Source organism: Onthophagus taurus, chromosome 7 (genome assembly GCF_036711975.1).
Source record: "Onthophagus taurus isolate NC chromosome 7, IU_Otau_3.0, whole genome shotgun sequence".
In the NCBI taxonomy this organism is placed as follows: Eukaryota; Metazoa; Arthropoda; class Insecta; order Coleoptera; family Scarabaeidae; genus Onthophagus; species Onthophagus taurus.
The window spans coordinates 17,913,734-17,933,110 of NC_091972.1; the positions used below are offsets into that span (position 1 = coordinate 17,913,734).

The following is a 19,377-nucleotide window of genomic DNA, read 5'->3' on the forward strand; positions in this document are numbered from 1 at the left end:
TATGATTTATATATATATAAACTTAAAAATGTTTGGTTAAGTTTCGTTTATCGTCGAAAAAGTTTTGTTTTGTTTCGTTAGTTATACCTACAAAAATAATGATTGTTTCATACTTATTTTGAGTCTTAGTTATTAGAGTTTCGAAAATAAATATTTTTTTATAGCATACCAAAGTAAGGATTTTTCATTTTTTATGTCACCTTTGTAATTCTTTTAATATCATAAATTAATCCTCCTACATTATTTTCATTGTTTTACAACATATCTATTAACCCTAATAATTCTTTAGCTATGTTGTAGATGCTGTTGATGAATAAGAGCCGATTTAAGTGTAGAATTTGGGCTATTTTCACTGGAATTGCCAAAAGCGGACGAATTTGGCGAAGGAGAGGACGTAGCATAACAGAGATAAATGACTTATGCTTTGTAATTGATGTTGAATTTTCTTCTTCGGCATCTAAAATTTATTTTATCAATTTAATTGTGCTATAAAAGAAATTAATAGCTTACTTGTATAGCAATATATTATTGCTAAGATGGTGATGGTAAAAATTAATGTTTTCATTGCAAAATTATTACAGTTGTAACAATGAATCTTTACATTTAAATAAGTGTGGGTTTAATATCTTTTTATTATGATTTATCGTTTTAATTTTTTAATAATTTACATTGTCATAAAAATTTTATAAATTCAATTTCTTTAATTATAGCTATTAAGCAAGTCATCAATTCATTTTCCAAGGCTAATTTTTTTGGATTTCGTAACATACTTTTGTTTTACAGGATGGGGTTGTTGTCCCCAAGCAAGGACCGTTTCCGCCACTCTCTGTTGGCCTTGACCTCATCTACCATATAGGTTGGCTACCGCATCTTAGGTGAGGTTGCTCAGGTTACCAAGGTTCACTGCATGGAGGTGAGATCGGTATTGGATATGCGAGGTTATATGATAATATCTTGTTTATAATAATCTTACCGTCACCATGTATAAAACATGATGACGACCGATCCGCCTTTTTGGCATGTTTACTTCTTCTCCACCCAACCACCCCAAAGAATACCTGCATCGAACTTAACATCAATAATTAAATGAACGAGTTTGATCCATGTTGACCAGTATTTTCTATAATATAAATTAAATAAAAATACTTTTTCTGGTCTTTTTTATTTTACTGTTTGACCGGTTTCGGCTTACGCCATCATCAGAGACATTAATAATACATTATTACTGATTCTGGCAACACCTTAAATCCATTTTGTTGCTTATATATATCATATTACAAGTATATACGTTAAAAATTAAAAATCCTGAAATATAAACACATTCCACGCAGGTTAAAGTTAAAATTTTACAATAAAATATAAATTAACACTGTTATACGAGGATTGACGGGCTTATGGTATCATACCATATGTAATAATGTATTATTAATGTCTCTGATGATGGCGTAAGCCGAAACCGGTCAGACAGTAAAATAAAAAAGACCAGAAAAATTATTGTTTTTATTTAATTTATATTATTAACATTAATAGATTCGCAAGGAATCAGTCGACCTATCACTATCTATAGCTGCTAATCGTTGAAACATTGGTTTTCTTGTGGTTTCAAAGTTATTAAATAAGGATAACAATTTTTTCAGTCGAATCTTTTATGCTTATAAAGTTCTTTATTACAGGAAAATGTAATGGTCATATTTAGACATCTACTTTTACAATATAATTCCTTCATTAGGTACATTACGCTATACTCAAGAAAGAAATCGAGTGAATTGCTCGATTTTCTTGAAAAACCTTCTTTTTCAATAACTTTTTCCGGTTGGAAGTTCGTTCGTTTGTTACGGTATTCCCCTTCATTTATTTCATCCACATCTAGGCTCTCATGCGTTTAGTTTTTCTCACAGTTGCCGTTCTTTGTAAGTGTTCCCACCAACCGAGCTGTCTTTGCTCTATAAACTGTAGTGTGGGTATTAATTCCAGGTCTTTTCTTATTTCTTAAGGACCAGTTGCGAGAACTATAGAAGGAAGATGCGAAACAGAATAGAGACACTCTTAGAACAGGTTAAGACACACAAAGGGCTGTCATGCCAATGATGATTTTCAATGTAGAGCCCAAAATGATCTACACTAATTTTATGATTACAATCTATACATTCAAGTATAATTGCTAAAGATTTTGTTTTTTCCGTGCTTTCCAACCTTCTCTGGACAGTGACTCGTTGTATCGTTTCTGTACATTAATTCGATGTTCGTCCTTTTGATAACAATATTTAATGAATTCATTATTTTCTACTAAATGATATTACATCCTTCGTAAACAGACTAGCTGTAATACAGGGTGATTCTCAACTTATACCCATAAACTTAGGGATATCTATGAAACTAATTACACTAGCTTACAAATTTTAATCAATTTTTTCCTCGAAGACTGCGATATTTTTTTATAACGTAGAATGTTGTGCTGATTCTGAAACTGTCTTCAGTTTTTCTCCATCTCGTCCAGTTTTCGAGATATACCCAAAAATGTGGAAAATCGTAAATTAAAAAACTAACGGTTCCTAAACAACTCAACAAAATCTAATTTTTTGGCATTTTTCCCATTTTTTTATCAGTTAATCGCACCGTAACTAAAAAGAATTATATATGAACAAAAAAGTTAGCTATTCTATCCTGTAGAACATTTAATTCTCTAAATTTCGAAGCATTGGACACCATGGTCGAATGTATTTTACCGGAGCAAAATAACGGAAAGTCCGATTTATGCCATCAATACCTGAAAATGTTTGTCTGGATCTTTACTTTCATGTCCATATAGCTACAGAAGCACACTATGCAAAATAAAAACTATGTTACTATGTTTTTTAATTTACGATTTTCGACATTTTTGGGTATATCTCGAAAACTGGACGAAAATATCACAGTCTTCGAGATTTTTCTTGTAAACTAGTGTTATTTGTCTTGAGGAATAAATGTAATTAAGTAAGTCTCTCAGGAATCTTCCGCAGTACGTTCTCGACTGCAGTTTGAACGGATTCAAGTTAAAGGTACATTACACATTATCAAGAAAATTATTTAAGAATTAACTCATAATCAGAAAATCATCAAATTAATTAATTATTTAATAAGAGGGTAATTACTTAAATAAGTAGTATTTTATTTTGTTTTTAGAACAAATTTCAATTGGTAGTGATAATTTGATTTGTGAACACACCATGCCAAATTATTACCGCCTGCGCCTACCAACAACTAGCACTACTCGCCATAACCAAACACAACCCCTGCCGCCAGCCAGGTCCAATTATGCATATCACTGTGATCCATAATGCCATTCAACTCTTCTTTATCTTTTCTCAGTCTCTCGAGATCTCTTCTCTCCTTCCATCCGGACACTCCTGCAAGATATGCTGCAGGTTGTTCTCACTTACCCCACACACAAACATCCCTTTCGTCTCCCTCAGTCGAAATTTTCTCAAATATATATTGAGTGGATCATGTCCCGCCATCAGCTGAATGCCCTATCTTTCATAAATCTATACACCACTGTACCCTAATCGTATTCCATCCATCTGCCCCCCCCCCCTTTACAGACACCCTCCTCACATCCCCTTCCACAGCTTCTGAGCTTACCACCTTATCGATTCCGTCATAACTACATTCTCCCTGCACTTCGGCGAAGCTCTCAAACACTTTCACATCATCATTCACCTCCATACTTCTTCTCTTACTCATCAGCAACCACCCCACTGCTGTCATATTGTCGTTACACATCCTATATCTATGTCTAGTGTCCCCTTCTCTATCCCCCATTTCACCCTAAGCTTATTGATTGTAGCTTCGCCGGAGTTATCGTTGCTACATCTTCCATCCTTACTCTATGCTCATTCATGAATCATGACTGTTAAAAGAGCAGGAGAGCAGCAAAACAACAACTTTAGATTCAAGGACTAACGATAGAGCCCGAGACGCGGAAGAAGTGGTGGCAAACTTTGTAGCGATTAGCTACACTGATCCAGAAATTTCACTGTCAGGCATTAAGATACGTAATGATTGAAAATGAGGAAGTAGTGGAATCATTTATAGATTTCATTGAAACAAAAGATAAAACTGCTGAAGGAATTCCAAAGATGATTTTGAGCAAACCTGAAGTTGATGGTCTCGATATAACCAACTGTAGAGGCCAAGCATGTGATAATGCTGCTGATATGACTGGAATGCATTTAGGAGTTCAGCAAAGAATTAAGGAAATAAATCCCAAAGTTGAATTCGTACGTTGCTCAAATCATTCGTTACACGCTGCCTAAGTTGGGGCAAGTTCAGAAACTTTTTTCGGCACATTAGAAAGTTGCTATTCATTTTTTTCCATATCCACACATCGTTGGGAACTTCTGATAGCAGCTACAGGGAAAAGTTTAAAAATGGGTTTAATATACAGGATGGAGTGTAAGAGGCGATGCCATAAAAATGACATTGCTTCATTACAAAGACATTCTCGTCGCTTTGTAGTAGGAACTTTGCTAGTTACGATGGAGTTATTTTCCTTTATTTGTTTCTTGGACCTCTGACAACATCAAGTGAATGATGCATAAAAATATTTACAAACAAAGGCACTAGATATAAGACAGTGCGTTCAGAAAATAAATGCTTTGCAGATGGCACTGATAGAGAAACGAGAGTAATGGGCAGATGGTGATGTAAGTTATGCAAAAAATATGTGTGAAGAACTTGGAATTTGCATGGAACCTCAGCGGCGCATAACGAAAAGACATATTTTTGATGACGGAACCAGAGATGCCAACTCTTGTGAAAATGAAGCTATTTTCTCCGTTGGATAGAAATTCGTGAGCGTTTTGAGCAGCTGTTTAGCGGATAAGATTGCTTATCTAACGCCGGTTATATTACTAGATTCAATTACTATCGAAATTGACGAGCGACTTCAAGCTGGATCGGACTTTTATTGCTGACACAGGCAACAAAAATAATTAATGCGGACCCACTTGTGACCGATAACGCAAAAAGAAGAGACCACGCTGATTGTTTGAGCGGAAGATACTCCATAAGATTTTTGGTCCTACCCAGTATGAAGGCGTAGCTGGAGTATCAGGATGAACCACGAGCTGGATAACATAATGGGGGACCTAGGATGACTACATTGGAGGCGCATGGCAGACTCATGTGCTGACACGACGAAGAACATGGAAAATGGCAGTAGAGGAAGATTTACGAATTCTGCTTGTTGAACGATTGAGTGAGGTTGTGGGGAACAAAGGCGATAAATTTCATTAAATCTCTTTATTTACAGCTAAAATCATACTTTTTACAATTTACTTTTTTGTTTCACCAATAAATCACGTAATTGCCTCCTTAATATTTTTCCACTTGGATTTTTAGGAATTTCATTGACAAAATAAACTCCACCATGAAGATGTTTTGGTTTAGATAATTGATCTTAAAAAAAATGTATTAAAATTTGACCGAAAATTGAATCAAAACTTACCTGATATAACCTTTTTGACTTCGTCTTCTGTTAAACTTTGATCAGATTTAACAATAAAAGCAGTGGCAACTTCTCCAGCTTCATCGTCGGGTTTTCCAACAACTCCCGCGTCTTTAATCCTAGGGTTTGCAATCAAAATGGCTTCTAATTCGGCTGGAGCTACTTGAAAAGCTTTGTATTTGATTAATTCTTTTAATCGATCGACGACGTAAAAGTAGCCATCTTTATCGTAATAGGCTAAATCGCCTGTGAGAAGCCACCCATCTTCGGTGAAACAAGTCTTTGTTGCTTTTTCATCTCCGTAATAACCTTTGGTTACCATTCTTCCTTTAACGCAAATTTCGCCGATTTGATTTGGACCTAAACTTTTTCTTGTTTCAGGGTCACATATTTTTACGGTCATTTCAGGGACCACTTTTCCTGATGAACCACTTCTTCGTTCATTCGATGGCATCATTGTTATAGCTAGCGTTGCTTCTGTTAACCCGTAACCTTGACGAAGATTAGAAACGTAGGAGAATCTAAAAAAAAGTATGTTACGTTTTATTTTTTTAATTTTATTTGTTTACTTTTTTCCTGCTGCTTGTTCTAATTCATGACTTAAAGGTGCGGCTCCGCAAGTAATTTCATGGAGACTTGTTAAATCGTAATTATCAACCATAGGATTTTTAACCAAAAAGTTCATAATTGGTGGAACAATCGAGATGTTGTTGATTTTAAACTTTTCGATGGCTTTTAAAAATTTTGCCTCTTCAAAACGTTGCATTACAACTATTTTGTTTTTTTTAGCCAAACCCGTGACGTTGGTCATAAAACCATATCCGTGAAAAAATGGTAAACATCCCATAATAGTTTCTGGACCAGCTGCATGAATTCTTGGATCTCTAAAAAACAATTTATGTTAATCAAATTTATATAACATCTTTTATAGTACCTAAAATGACTCATTCTCATCGCAATATTATCGTGCGTGGTCATAACTCCTTTTGGAAATCCAGTTGTTCCCGAAGAATACAAAATACAAGCTAAATGCTCAAAAATATTAACCTCAGTGATTTTAAGATCATCTTCTTTAAAATTTTTTTCGCAATGCTTTTCGATAAAATCCTCAATGGTATCGAAACCACTCGTTTTATCCATTGGGTCCATAATAATGATTCTTTCAATATAATCAACCTTTCGTTGTAAATCCAGGTATGTTTTTAATTTTGTTTTGGAACAAAATATAATTTTTGGTTTTGCTATACCAGCTGAATGTAATAATTCTCCTAAAAATTTACATATTAAATCGTGTTTTTTTTTTAAAGTTTATTAACATTACTCTCGGTGTAATTATGATTTAATGGTGCGCTAATCATCCCTAAATAGAACCCAGCAACAACCGGCACGAAGAAGTAATTATTATTTTCACCGGAAATTGAGATTACATCGTTGGATTTGTAACCGCAATTTTGTAGAGCTCTTGCAAGGCGACATGTTAATTTTAAGAAATCGTTGTGAGTTAAAAAACGTTCCGTTTTAACGTCAATCTGTAAATATTTAAGTCATTAACTATTTTTTTTTTAACGATTAAACTTATTTTATTATTTATTTTTTAATTGTTTAATGTTTCCGTTTGTTTTTTAGGAACAAGTTTGAGCTGACGAAATCAGTAGAAAGGTGACAATATATACTTGGATGCAGATTTAAAAATTCCTCCTTCAATAGTGTAGCTAAGCAAAAAGTGACAATAAACAACATACCAATAGTCACTTTTAAGTCAACTTGGACCATAACAGAATAACTGATGACAAAAATATAAGCGGCGAGAAGAGAAATGCCCTACCTGAGAAGAGTAAGAGGGATAAAATAAGGAATGTCGCTGTCAAGAATGATCTGGGAATATAATCTATATTGGGGTATATTGAAGGACACAGCTAGTTTAGTGGAAATACTTGCAGAGGTTGGGAGAGGAAGTACCAGTTAAAAAAGTATGGAAGGCAAAAATATATAAAAGCAGGAGGAAAAGCTAACCACTGAAAACGTGGGACAGTAATAGCGAGAATACTAACGACAGAATAGCAACTGGAGAGATGCCACGGTGTTGGTGGGAAATAGAAAAGGATATTAAAGATTTCTGGACACTACCCTACAGCATTAAATGATAGAAAGGTTCTTGAATTATACAGGGCCGAACAGTTTTCTTGCTGCTTCAAGATTGGCGACGAAATCGGTAAAGGCTGGGACACCTCCGGGTCTCACTCGGTGTTTCATCAACGAGCACTTAACACCTGTAAACAAGGTGCTGTTTGCTAAGACCAGAAATATCGCGAAAGAAAAAGCTTATAAATATATGTGGTCCAAAAACTGCCAAATCTTTGTTAAAAGAAATGATGATTCGCGATCGATACGCATTCGAAACGATGCTGATGTTGACAGGATGTAATTCAGTATCCAGACATGTAAGTTTTTTATATCTTATAAGACTTAATGGCATCTATAACAATTTATTATCAGAATATACGTGGTCTTAGAACCAAACTGAGTACTTTGTTCAATAATTCATTAAGTTCTGATTATGACATTATTTGCCTAACAGAGACGTGGTTGCATCCTGGCATACATTCGGCGGAGGTTTTTCCTGACTCCCACAATGTCTTCAGGTGTGATAGGCCTAATAACGCAGCAAAAACTAAATTTTCAATAAAAAATTTAAGCCAAACTAGTTGGTCTTGCCATTATGATGGTGTCAGAACGTTAAAAGATAGTTATGGAAATGTAATGGCAATATTAAAAAGTTTTAGTAAGAATACAAATGAAAAGCTCGAAAAGAAGCTCAGAATATATATAATAATTTTAAAAAGCTAAAAATCGCAATTGTAAAGTGTTTTGGGAGGAAATCTTAGAGAGATTTAATGCACACCAGGCTTAGACATATGTGAAGGTGTGAAATTAATTTGTTCATTAGTAATATTTGTTAGCCACATACGGGACTAATCAGATGAAAGATTAAGAGAATATGAAGAAGCAGCGACAAAATTGGGTACAGAAGGGTATAGAAAAAGACTACAGTGATATAAATAAGAGGAAGATTACTTCAAAATTTTCTGACAAATCGACGGAAAAGCTGTTATTGCGTGGGGCTGAAAAATTTAATCGGGAGACACTAATTGTAGCTTTAGACAATTTGGCCGTGGAGTTAAATAAAAGAGATAATGCCTATAAAGTATTTAGTAAAAGATTTAAATTTTTAATAGATTTGCAAGACAAAAATATAGGGAAAATTGACCTGGAAAGTGGGCGAGATGTCATCACTTATTATTCCGATGATATTGACGAACATTTATTAAATGTATTAACTCAACTAAAGTCGCACTTGCAGACCAATGAGCCTCTACGAAAGATTAATAACAGAAAGGACATCACTAGTACAGTATTGCCCAAATCAATGTGCTGCTGTATTATTACTGCTGCCGATTACATTTATTTCTTCTATATTTAATGGTAGAAAAGAATAATTTACAAATTGAAAGAGTATAATTTTTGCTATAAAATATTGATCACGTTGAGACTCATAGTAATCTTTTTATGAATGAATGTGCTTTTTTGGTACTAAAAACGCAATTTTCGCATTTATCACTGTCTTTTATGACGCTTACAAAATTCAAGAGTTCTAAACAACTCTATTTGTAGATTTGTCTAAAACGTGTCTCTCAGGATATCCGCCCATTTATTCTTTTTATAAATCAACTTTCAGACTACTTGAGTTGTGATGTCATGCAGGATTTAAAATATACGGATGATATGCAATGCAATGGTGTCTGAATAAAGAAAAACCCGTCGTCATTGTTAGATTATAGATGGGGTACTGCTGACGAGTTGCAAATGGGCTGCAATAATGCGATGATTAGTTTTGGGTTGATAGATATTAATTGTAGAGCCTCGGCCGTAAGCGACCTAGACCTATTATTACTATTATTGCTGCCGAGCTGAGGGGAGCGGCTCCTCTTGTCACCGCGACTTATAATATTTATTGTACTTTAAGCCCTCCAATGGTTCAGGGCAAATCTAGGTTCTTGATGAACATTAATATTGTTCCAACGTCTGTTCCTTTATGTCAGTAAGTGTCAAGCGAACCTTTCCGAAATGGTAAGAACTTAAGCTTCAAGAATGATTATATCCGAGCTTAATGCTCGGCTATTTGGTCCATTAGTGCCCATTCCTACTCCGGACCCAACTGTCTTTGAAACATCGGTGTACCAGGCAAGGGCTTCTTTTTTTAGTTGAGACTCACCCTGTTTCAAAACATGACCTTATATGGCTGGTCAAAATTATATTTTGTCGGTATAGAATCCGTTTTAATTTCAATCAAGTGGATTCCATGGGTCCCTGAGGAATTCAAGATGTTCTCTGCGGTTACCCTGCATCAACTTGTGTGAAGAACATATTTTCAGTGATAAGACACTTAAATTAGGCTTCCTTTTGTATATATAGATGCAGATACAGGCTTCAAGAACAGCCGCTAAATTTGTGTCAGCTGTTACTGTGCTATCTTCTGATTCGGTTTTAGTCACCAAACCAGTGAAGCATAGGCGACCATGGGTCTAATTATTTCCATATAGGCCCAGTGAGTAATTCGCAGTTTAAGACACCAGCTCCTTCCAAGGAGCCCGCAGCAGATCTGATTAGCCACAATGGCCTTTTTCCTCACCTCGGCGATGTAGGAATTCCAGTTTAATTTATTGTCCAGTATTACCCCTAGGTATTTGACCTCTGTTTTGAGGTTAATAGCTCTGCTTTCAATAGAGGGTACTCTCAGTTGTAGCTTCCTTCTCCGAGTGAAAGGGACTATTTCTACTTTGTTTGGATTAATGCTGAGCCCATTGTTTCTGCACTAGGTGCTAATATGTAGTAGGGCTTTCTGTATTAATTGGCTTATGATTGTATCCTATTTACCTCGGATTGTGATTACCAAGTCATCTCCATATCCCTGAACCGTGAATGCATTATTTCTTAAGGTGTTCAACAAATCGTTAACTACTAGCTAAAGCTCTGCCCCTTGGACGCATCCTCTAAGTGCCTTAATAGTCAACGACTCGCCTCCCAAACTGACTTTTCAGCGTCAGATATATGTCTTTAGCATTTAGAGCTTTCTCTTTGGATTCATATGTGTTATCAAAAGCATCTTCTATTTTTATGATTGCACATAGGGCTATCTCTTAGGTTGCAATTATCTCCCCTAAAATGCTCGTCAAGGCATGGAAAGCAGTAACTGTTGATTTTGCTCTCTCATAAATATGATGGCTTGGATGGAGTGGATTGGCGACAAGCACTTTGAGAAGAAACGAAGTTAGGTTGATTGGCCTGTAAACCTTGGGATCGGCGTTTGAACGCCTTCTAACTTTGGGTATAAAGACCATCTTTACTTTCCTCCTCACCTACATGACCTACACTCGTGATCTTTTTAAATGAAAATTAAAGAAGGATGGCTAGCTCGAAGTCGGGGAAGGTCGGGTTGGTTTACTTTGAAACCCTGCGCGAGGCTAAGGGGCCGGAGTAATCACGACGGACAAAGCAGGTAGAGAAGGAGTAATTTAGAATTTGTCACTACGGGATTTTTAAATAGGTTTATTGTAATAGAAACCAGCTAAATATTCGATTAAATTATCGAAAATAGCATAATAAATTATTTAATGTATTATGTTTTATTAAAAAATGATTTTTGGAAAACAAATAAAAATTGTTCCTAATTTAAATCAATTTTATGATAATAACTATTAAAATATAAATACAGAAAAAATATTAAATGATAACATTATTACAGTAAAACTTAATTTAGATGACTTTCGAACAATTGATTCGATTGTATTGATTGTGCAGTTTCAATTATTTAATGTGTTTCAATTATTGTTTCTAATTTAAATCAATTTCATGATGATAATATATTAAGATATTAATACTGATTAATTATTAATATTATTACAGTGTGATTCAAAACTTCTTTTATCAAAAGTTAAAAAACGTAGAACGTTTTGTCACTTAAAGTTTTTTGTTTTTTTGCTCCGTTTTAATTTTTTCTATATTTCAACCAATTAAATTATCGTATCTCTACCAAATCTGAATGAAAACATACGGCTTCAAAACACACCACCTGAACATTATAAAGTATTAAGATTTGTTTAATAATAAATGTCAGTATTTATACAAACCAGTTAACTATTTTTTTATTTTATTTTATTTATATTTTGTCTTGCGCTCGTTCCCGGAAATAAGTAAAAATGCCGCCTTTGTGTCATTTTACAACCCTCGAAATAAAGAGACTATTTTTAAATTAATAATAATAAAGAGACCTTTTAATTGATTTAAATTAGGAACAATTTTTATTTGTTTTCCAAAAATCATTTTTTAATAAGACATAATACATTAAATAATTTATTATGCTATTTTCGATAATTTAATCGAATATTAAGCTGGTTTCTATTACAATAAACCTATTTAAAAATCCCGTAGTGACAAATTCTAAATTACTCCTTCTCTACCTGCTTTGGCCGTCGTGATTACTCCGCCCCCGTAGCCTTGCGCAGGGTTTCAAAGTAAACCAACCCGACCTTCCCCGACTTCGAGCTAGCCATCATTCTTTAATTTTCATTTAAAAAGATCACGAGTGTACATTATGGCTAAAGCTATAGCTGGCTATATATGTATAGGGGTATTATTACTGGGAGTAGGTCTTCTATGCCTTTTTGCAGAAAGAAAGGCAGAATTAACTTCTCTCCAAGTGATTTTAAGGGCTTAAAATAAGAAATAGCCCACCTTACACCCACTTCGAGGTCGGCATCTGTATTAGAACAGGCTTTTGAAGGAGGGAAGAACACTGTGTTAATTAATTATCGTAACCCACGTGACCTGTGTAATATTGGCTGCATATCTCAATATGTAGTGGTAGCTTGGATAATTTTAAATTAGTAACCAGAGGTTGACAGCTGATCGAACGCAAGATCGAACGTTATTGTTGTGAGTTTCCGTATTTTTTTTGTTCTTTAACCGTTTTTTGCTGCCTTTATATTTTTCGAAACAGCCTTTATATATTTTTTTATATTTAAAATATCTTTTTAATTATTAAAATATATCTAAATATATTTTAAACGGCTTTTAAAGTTATCGTAATCGTTTTTAGGAACTTTCGTCGCGTTGCAATACCAATTTGTGATATTGGTTGTATACTTTGTTGGGTATGGTAATTACTTAACACACTGTATGTATATCCTCAATAGGAGTTCCAACGATTTTTTAACATCCTCAGTATATTTGCCATCGACCTCGGCTTAATTAGATGAAATCATATATTTCCTACTTTAGCTAAAGCTGAGGCAGCTTTTGGAGGAGTCGTATCAATGTGATGATCAGGTTCGGGTTGATATGATATTAATTGTATAGCCTCGGCCACTGGTTTGCCAAAATACTAGATTTAACTATTGATCCTACCTACTTGAGATTAAGAATCACATTGCGGATATTTGCAAAATGATTATCTCATATATTTTCGTACTTCATAGATTTCTTGGTTTTCTTCACTCATCATCATCATCTGTGGGACTACAATTCAGCAGATTGTGGCCTCGCTAAATTTCCTTCTTCATTCATCCTTATTCTGTGCAGCTGTTCTTTAGCCTATAAATCCAACCTGAGTTTAGGTCTTCCTTGTTTTTGCTTTCCTTGTTGTTTGGCATGCCTGATCCTCCTCAGCATGACCTCAATTCTAGCCATGACACCTAGTTCTTCGTGTTTTCCCACCAGTTGGTATAATTTAAAGTTCTATCTTCGTCGCCATGTTCCTTTTGAAAATCGTACACAGGATTTTCCTCTCAAAGATGAGTTCCGCACCATACCTAACCATTACTTTTTCAGGGTTTGTAAATTTTTAATTTTTGCCACTCATGTTATAGTTGGAGAGTTGTTCACTTAATTTCCCAGAAAATTATATCTACATTAAGAAATTTTTTACCGAAAATGTACTCGATATTGCCCAAAATTTTCTTTGTTGTAGTGTTGAGATCATACAAATTCCACTTTTTTTCCATTTTATTTGTGACTTATAAACGAAAATATATTTCTGGTGACCTTTGAGTATTGCAAGATTTTTAACGAAATAAATTTCGATTTCTAAGACTTTTACTAAAGTTTTTCAAGATCATATAAATAATCTATAATATAATTTAGCATAAATTATAATTATTTTTAAATTTAAAGGTGTTTAGATTATTTAAATTTTGGTAATGGTGGGTTTAAAATTCTCACTTTTTAATGTTGACATAACGTTATCATCAAATAATGCGTAACTGAGTTTAACAGTCTTCAAAGTTCGCATTATGTAATTATATTATTTAAAACAATTATGTTTCAATTTAAAATCTTTTAACTTACATATGCAACTTCCTCTGGTCCCGCTTCTTTTAAACTGTCATAAATTCTTTTACCAATTGAAATTTCTGGTATTGGAATCAATCTGTTGGGCCCATGAATTAAAAATTCCTCAGACATTCTCAACGAAAATGTTACAACAAAAAAAGAACTACAACTAAACTTTCTCTCGGTCAATCTTCTCGAATTAAATCGGTTTTATCAACTGCAAGAAGACCGCGTGTTCACTTTTTATCTTATAATAAATACAACTCATCGTGAGTTTGCGCATACGTTCTATTCTATTACTTAAATAATTTATTATTATTTTATTATATGTTTATTATTGTAACGTTTTCGATTTTATGGAAAAACGAAACACTTTAAAAATTTTAATTGTACAAAAAATGTAAATTTCAGTTAATTAGGTGGTGGGATAAACAAACTTTATTTATAGTTTTGCTTGTTAACGAAAATAATGAGTGAATTTGGTGTTTTTAAATGGTTTATGTTTTTATTTTTAGTTGACCTTTAAGATTATTTAATTCTTTACATAATAGATAAGAGAAGAATACGCTGTTTGCGCACATGAAACGATTATAAGATTAACTTTATATTGGCTAGATTCGGTTTAATTTGATTCCTTGTTATAACATGTAAAATTTAAAACTTCATTTTAAAAGTTAGGCAAGGAAACCTTTGACATTTGTGATCGGCAAGATATTTTTTTTGTGGTTTCTTATCGTCTATACATTTCTATTTAGCTCCGCTTCGAAGTCTTATAAGTATAAATTAAGGACCAACGGTCATTTTTACACATATTGGAGGAAGTTTCCTCTCTGTATATTTGTGATTTTATGCCACTTACATATTTATTTATAGAACACAATAACTCAAATTTCTCTACAAAATGATATACATATTTGGTATTGTAAAGCAGTTAATAATATAAATTGTATTTTAAAGTAGATTAAGTAGTATGAGAGAGAGTTAGTATTGCTTTCATGCAAGGTCCCTTGAGTATTGCTTAAAGGTTATCCAACTCGAACAAATTGACGTTGACGGGGTGAGGTGGGAAACGTGACGTCATTGGAGGAGAAGTATAATATAATATACATGATGCCCATGATCCTACCAGAGTCACGGAAGCTACGGCAACCCTGTTAGATATCATTGCGGTTTCGGATGAGCTGGGGGTGACTGATTCTGGTGTGATTAATTCAGATATTTCTGACCATGATTTGGTGTTTTGTCGTCTGAAATGTGAATCTTTGAAACCCGTGCCATTTATGCATACTTATAGGGATTTCTCACAATTTAATTATGAATCATTTTTTGCTGATCTACGCGCAATTCCCCTTCATCATATGTTTCACATGGAATTGGAACAAAAATTAGAATTCTTTAATGAAACCTTATTAAATCTTATCGATTGCCATGCACCAATGCGTACTGTAAGAATCCGTAAACCAAAGATGCCCTGGTTGACTGACAATATCGTCTTACTACAAAGACTGAGAGATGAGGCTAAAACAAGGTACAAAAAATGCAGAACTGCTGGGTCTTGGGATTATTACAAGCAATTACGAAATTTCACAACTAATGCTATCCGACACGAAAAGATAGCATACTTTAATAATTTACATACACGCACGGATAAAAAAGAAATGTGGAACACTATTCGTGGATGTCATATAGGGAGTAAAAAGTCGAAAGATATACCGTCTCATCTTTCAAACGTAAATCAGATAAATAATTCATTTGTTGGTGGTACTCCTGACGTCAATATTAATAACATAAAGGATACGATACTATTTTACTCAAATAACAGCTATAGCGATACGAATACACCCTTTGATCTTCACACGGTAGATGAAGATACTGTATTTGGCATTATCAGGTCAATCACCAGTAAGTCTGTTGGTTCTGATGGCATATCTGCGCAGATGATTGAATTAATAGTTCCTTATGCCCTTCCATATATCACACATCTCATAAACAGCTGCATAATTGAGTCACATTTTCCCTCGCAGTGGAAGTCTGCTGTGGTCATTCCAATACCGAAAATCGAAAAACCTACTGACTTTAAGCACCTGCGACCGATTTCTATTCTTCCTACCTTGAGCAAAGTACTGGAAAAAGTTATTTCCTACCAATTTAAAAACTTTATTATTTCAAATGATATATTACCAGACTGTCAATCGGGATTTGTGCCTGGACGTAGTTGCACAACTGCACTTTTAAATGTCACTGACGATATATTAAACGCCAAAGACGGTAAAGAGTGCACCGCTTTAGTGTTGTTGGATTTTAGCAAAGCGTTCGATGTTGTTGACCATGATATTGTGCTGTCGATGCTTCACTATATTGGAGGCGGGGAGGAATTTATAAGGTTGATTAAGACGTATTTAATAGACAGATGCCAATGTGTACAGGTCAATGGCTTAATTTCTGAACCATTGAAGCTGAAGCGTGGAGTACCGCAGGGGTCGGTGTTAGGTCCTTTGCTGTTTTGTTTATACACATCTATGCTTCCAAAAGCTGTCAATTATTGTAAAATTCATATGTATGCTGACGACACTCAGCTATACTACAACTTTCCGTTTCGTGAATATGAGGGGGCAGCATGGAAAATTAATAAGGACTTAGCGAATGTCAGTGAATTTGCAAAGAATCACGCCTTGATATTAAACCCTGATAAAAGTGTAGTTATTCTGTTTGGCAGAAATGTGGAAGTCGAGAAATTGAAAGCTAATCTGATTCTTAGGTTGAACGGTTGCAATATACCTATTGTTCATCAGGCAACGAATCTTGGGCTAGTCGTTGATAATGCCTTTAGGTACAAACAGCACATTACTAAAACATTAAGTGTTTGTTTTTTGAAATTAAAATTACTCTATTCTTTCAAAGATATTTTTAATTTAAAAATGAAAAAGATGCTTTGTGAATGTTTTGTACTGTCTTTGCTTAATTATTGTATTCCTGTCTACTATCCATGTTTGGATTCCATGGATAGATTGAGAGTGCAAAGAGTGCAGAACGCTTGTATGAGATATATATTCAGAATTAAAAAATTTGAAAGAATCTCTCATAAGCTTAAAGAGTTAACTTGGCTGAATATTCATAATCGTTATACTCTACAGGCTTCAGTGCTGTATCACAAGGTTGTCACAACTGGCTCGCCTAATTATTTGAGTAAAAAGATTCAGTTTAGAGGGGATCTACACAGTATAAATATTAGAAATAAAAATGTTGTTAATCCGCCTGCTCATAGTACAGCTCTGTTTTGTCGTGCGTTTAGCTACTGTGCCTATAAGCTGTATAATTCTATCCCCGTCACCATTAGGGCCAAAAGGGAGGGTGCTTTCAGAACGTTATTGTTTAGGCATTTATTTGAGCGACAGTGACTTCTTGCTTGCTTTGTAGTGGATCAATCTAATTTTAATGCAAGTGGAATAATTTGTTTTTGTTTATTTCATTATATTATTTTTTATTTTATTAGCTCATATATAAGATAGATTATAAGTGAAATGAAGATTATAATGCAGAATCAATTAATAGTTTTAGTTTTTAGGAGTAGGCATGTACTACGATTGAATAAAAGTGCAATTATTTTTAAGGTTAAGTGGAAGAGCAGAAGCGGGCCATATTATGGTCGCATTCTGAACTTCGTCTTAGGATTTCCACCTGTTTTGTATTTAAGTTATTTTTCTTTTTAAATATTGTTTTTTTTTCTTTTTTGATTATCTTTATTTTGCATTATAGTAACTATAGTTACTATTATTATTGTTTGTTCTCTTTACTCTGAAAATAAAGGCAGTTTATTTTTATTATTATTATTATGTATGGAATATAGTATATATCTTGGTAAGTATCAACTTTATAAAAAACAATTTATACAAAAGTTGTTTAATATTTTGTCTGTCATAATAAGGCATTCAATTGTTTTTATTTGAGAAAACAAATGAGAAACTCATAACACTTGAAGTTTTTGAAATGGCAATGCATCCTTTCGTTAGGCTCATTTTATAGAGATTTGTTTTCTCTTTACGATGACGTCAAATTTTAGTACCCTTATATCAGAAAATTTTTGAAATTTAACTAATAACATGAATCTAGATATCCGAGATCTAATGTTAGTTCTATTTCAGTAAAAATAGACAACAATTTAACGCTTAGTAACAATTAAAACTAGACCTAGAACTAGAAAGTTCTAATTTTCTAATTCTAGGTCTAGTGTTAGTTCTAGTTTTAGTGCAATAAAAACATACAACATAGTAATATCTAGCAACATCATGTTTGGATTCATTTTAATGTTTTTTTAATAAAGAATACATTATAAAAGAACACCATGAAGTTGTCCATTTGTCTATTATATGATAACTAACTGCAGATTTATAATGTCAACCTCAATTTTGACATATTTGTAATCTTCATTAAAAATCGTTTAAAATGAGTACAAACACGACATATTTATCTTCAATATTAATGAAGTTATGGTCAATTTCCGGTTAGAAATGTCAACGTCAATTTTGACATATTTGTAATTGTCGTGAAAAATCCTTTGAAATGAGCCCAAACATGATCTGTTTAATTCCAATATTAGTCGAGATATAACAACTTCCGGTTTGAAATGTCAATGTCATTTTGACAAATTCTTAATTTTTATAAAATATCTTAAAATTTATCACAAAAACAAAAATACAATAAAACAAAATTAAAAATTAAGGTTGGTATTAATTTTTAATAATTCAATTGCTATCTTCATTGTAGCTAACTTCGGGTTTAACGGTTTTTTATTCAAATTTTTTTGTTTTTTGAGATAAGTGCGTCATGTTTGGACTCATTTTAAAGGTTTTTTTAATGAAGATGACAAATACATGTGTCAAAATTGACGTTGACGTTTCAAACCGGAAGTGATTGTATTTCCATTAATATTAAAGTCAAATATGTCGAATTTAGACTCATCTTAAAGACTTTTTTATGAAGTTGACAAATATGTCAAAATTAAAATTTAATTGTTATTTAACCCTAAATTCTTGTACATTTTAATTGATCTAAAAATATTTTCTTTTGATTTAATCCGCTTACCTTGCTTATAATTTCATCCATTTACTCCTTTTGAATTAAATACAACCTTTAAATCTAATTAATTATGTGTTTTTCATTAAAAAATTTAAATTCAACGTCAATTTTGATAAGCACCTGCAATATTTGGATCTTAATCACCATGGTAACCGAGTCAAGTTGGATAACCTAACAATAATAAAATTATAACCATTAATATTTCGCTTTATATTTTAATTTTTTTAAATTTTATTTTATATCTTTTTTTTTATATTTTTGTGTATTGCTTCTTAAGTGAAGTACACTTTATAAATAAAAACATAGAAATGTCGATTCTTCCAATGCCGTCACAATAAGGCCTTTGCGGGGGGATACGTTCATAACAACAGCGTTTATAGTGAGTTGGATAATCATATACAGTTTGTTTACTCAATGGACCTTGG

At 33.4% G+C, this 19,377-nt stretch overlaps 1 protein-coding gene across 1 annotated transcript; it reads right to left on the reverse strand.

Moving 5' to 3' along the window:
• Positions 1 to 5,268: 5,268 nt before the first annotated feature.
• On the reverse strand, positions 5,269 to 19,165 carry LOC111417639 (luciferin 4-monooxygenase-like). Its single transcript, XM_071197649.1, has 7 exons — positions 18,959 to 19,165; positions 13,892 to 14,093; positions 6,810 to 7,017; positions 6,423 to 6,756; positions 6,058 to 6,372; positions 5,489 to 6,009; positions 5,269 to 5,439 (listed from the first exon to the last, which is right to left on the reverse strand). The coding sequence occupies exons 2-7, from the start codon at positions 14,006 to 14,008 to the stop codon at positions 5,309 to 5,311; spliced, it is 1,626 nt and encodes a 541-aa protein (XP_071053750.1). The 5' UTR covers positions 14,009 to 14,093; positions 18,959 to 19,165; the 3' UTR covers positions 5,269 to 5,308.
• Between the last annotated feature and the right edge of the window lie 212 nt (positions 19,166 to 19,377).

Coding starts and splice junctions, on each gene's coding strand:
- LOC111417639 (XM_071197649.1), bottom strand. CDS start 14,008: ATGTCTGAGGAATTTTTAATTCATGGGCCCAACAGATTGATTCCAATA. Junction 7,018..13,891: donor GACCAGAGGAAGTTGCATAT/GTAAGTTAAAAG, acceptor AAATATTTACAG/ATTGACGTTAAAACGGAACG. Junction 5,440..5,488: donor AGTCAAAAAGGTTATATCAG/GTAAGTTTTGAT, acceptor ATTTTTTTTAAG/ATCAATTATCTAAACCAAAA.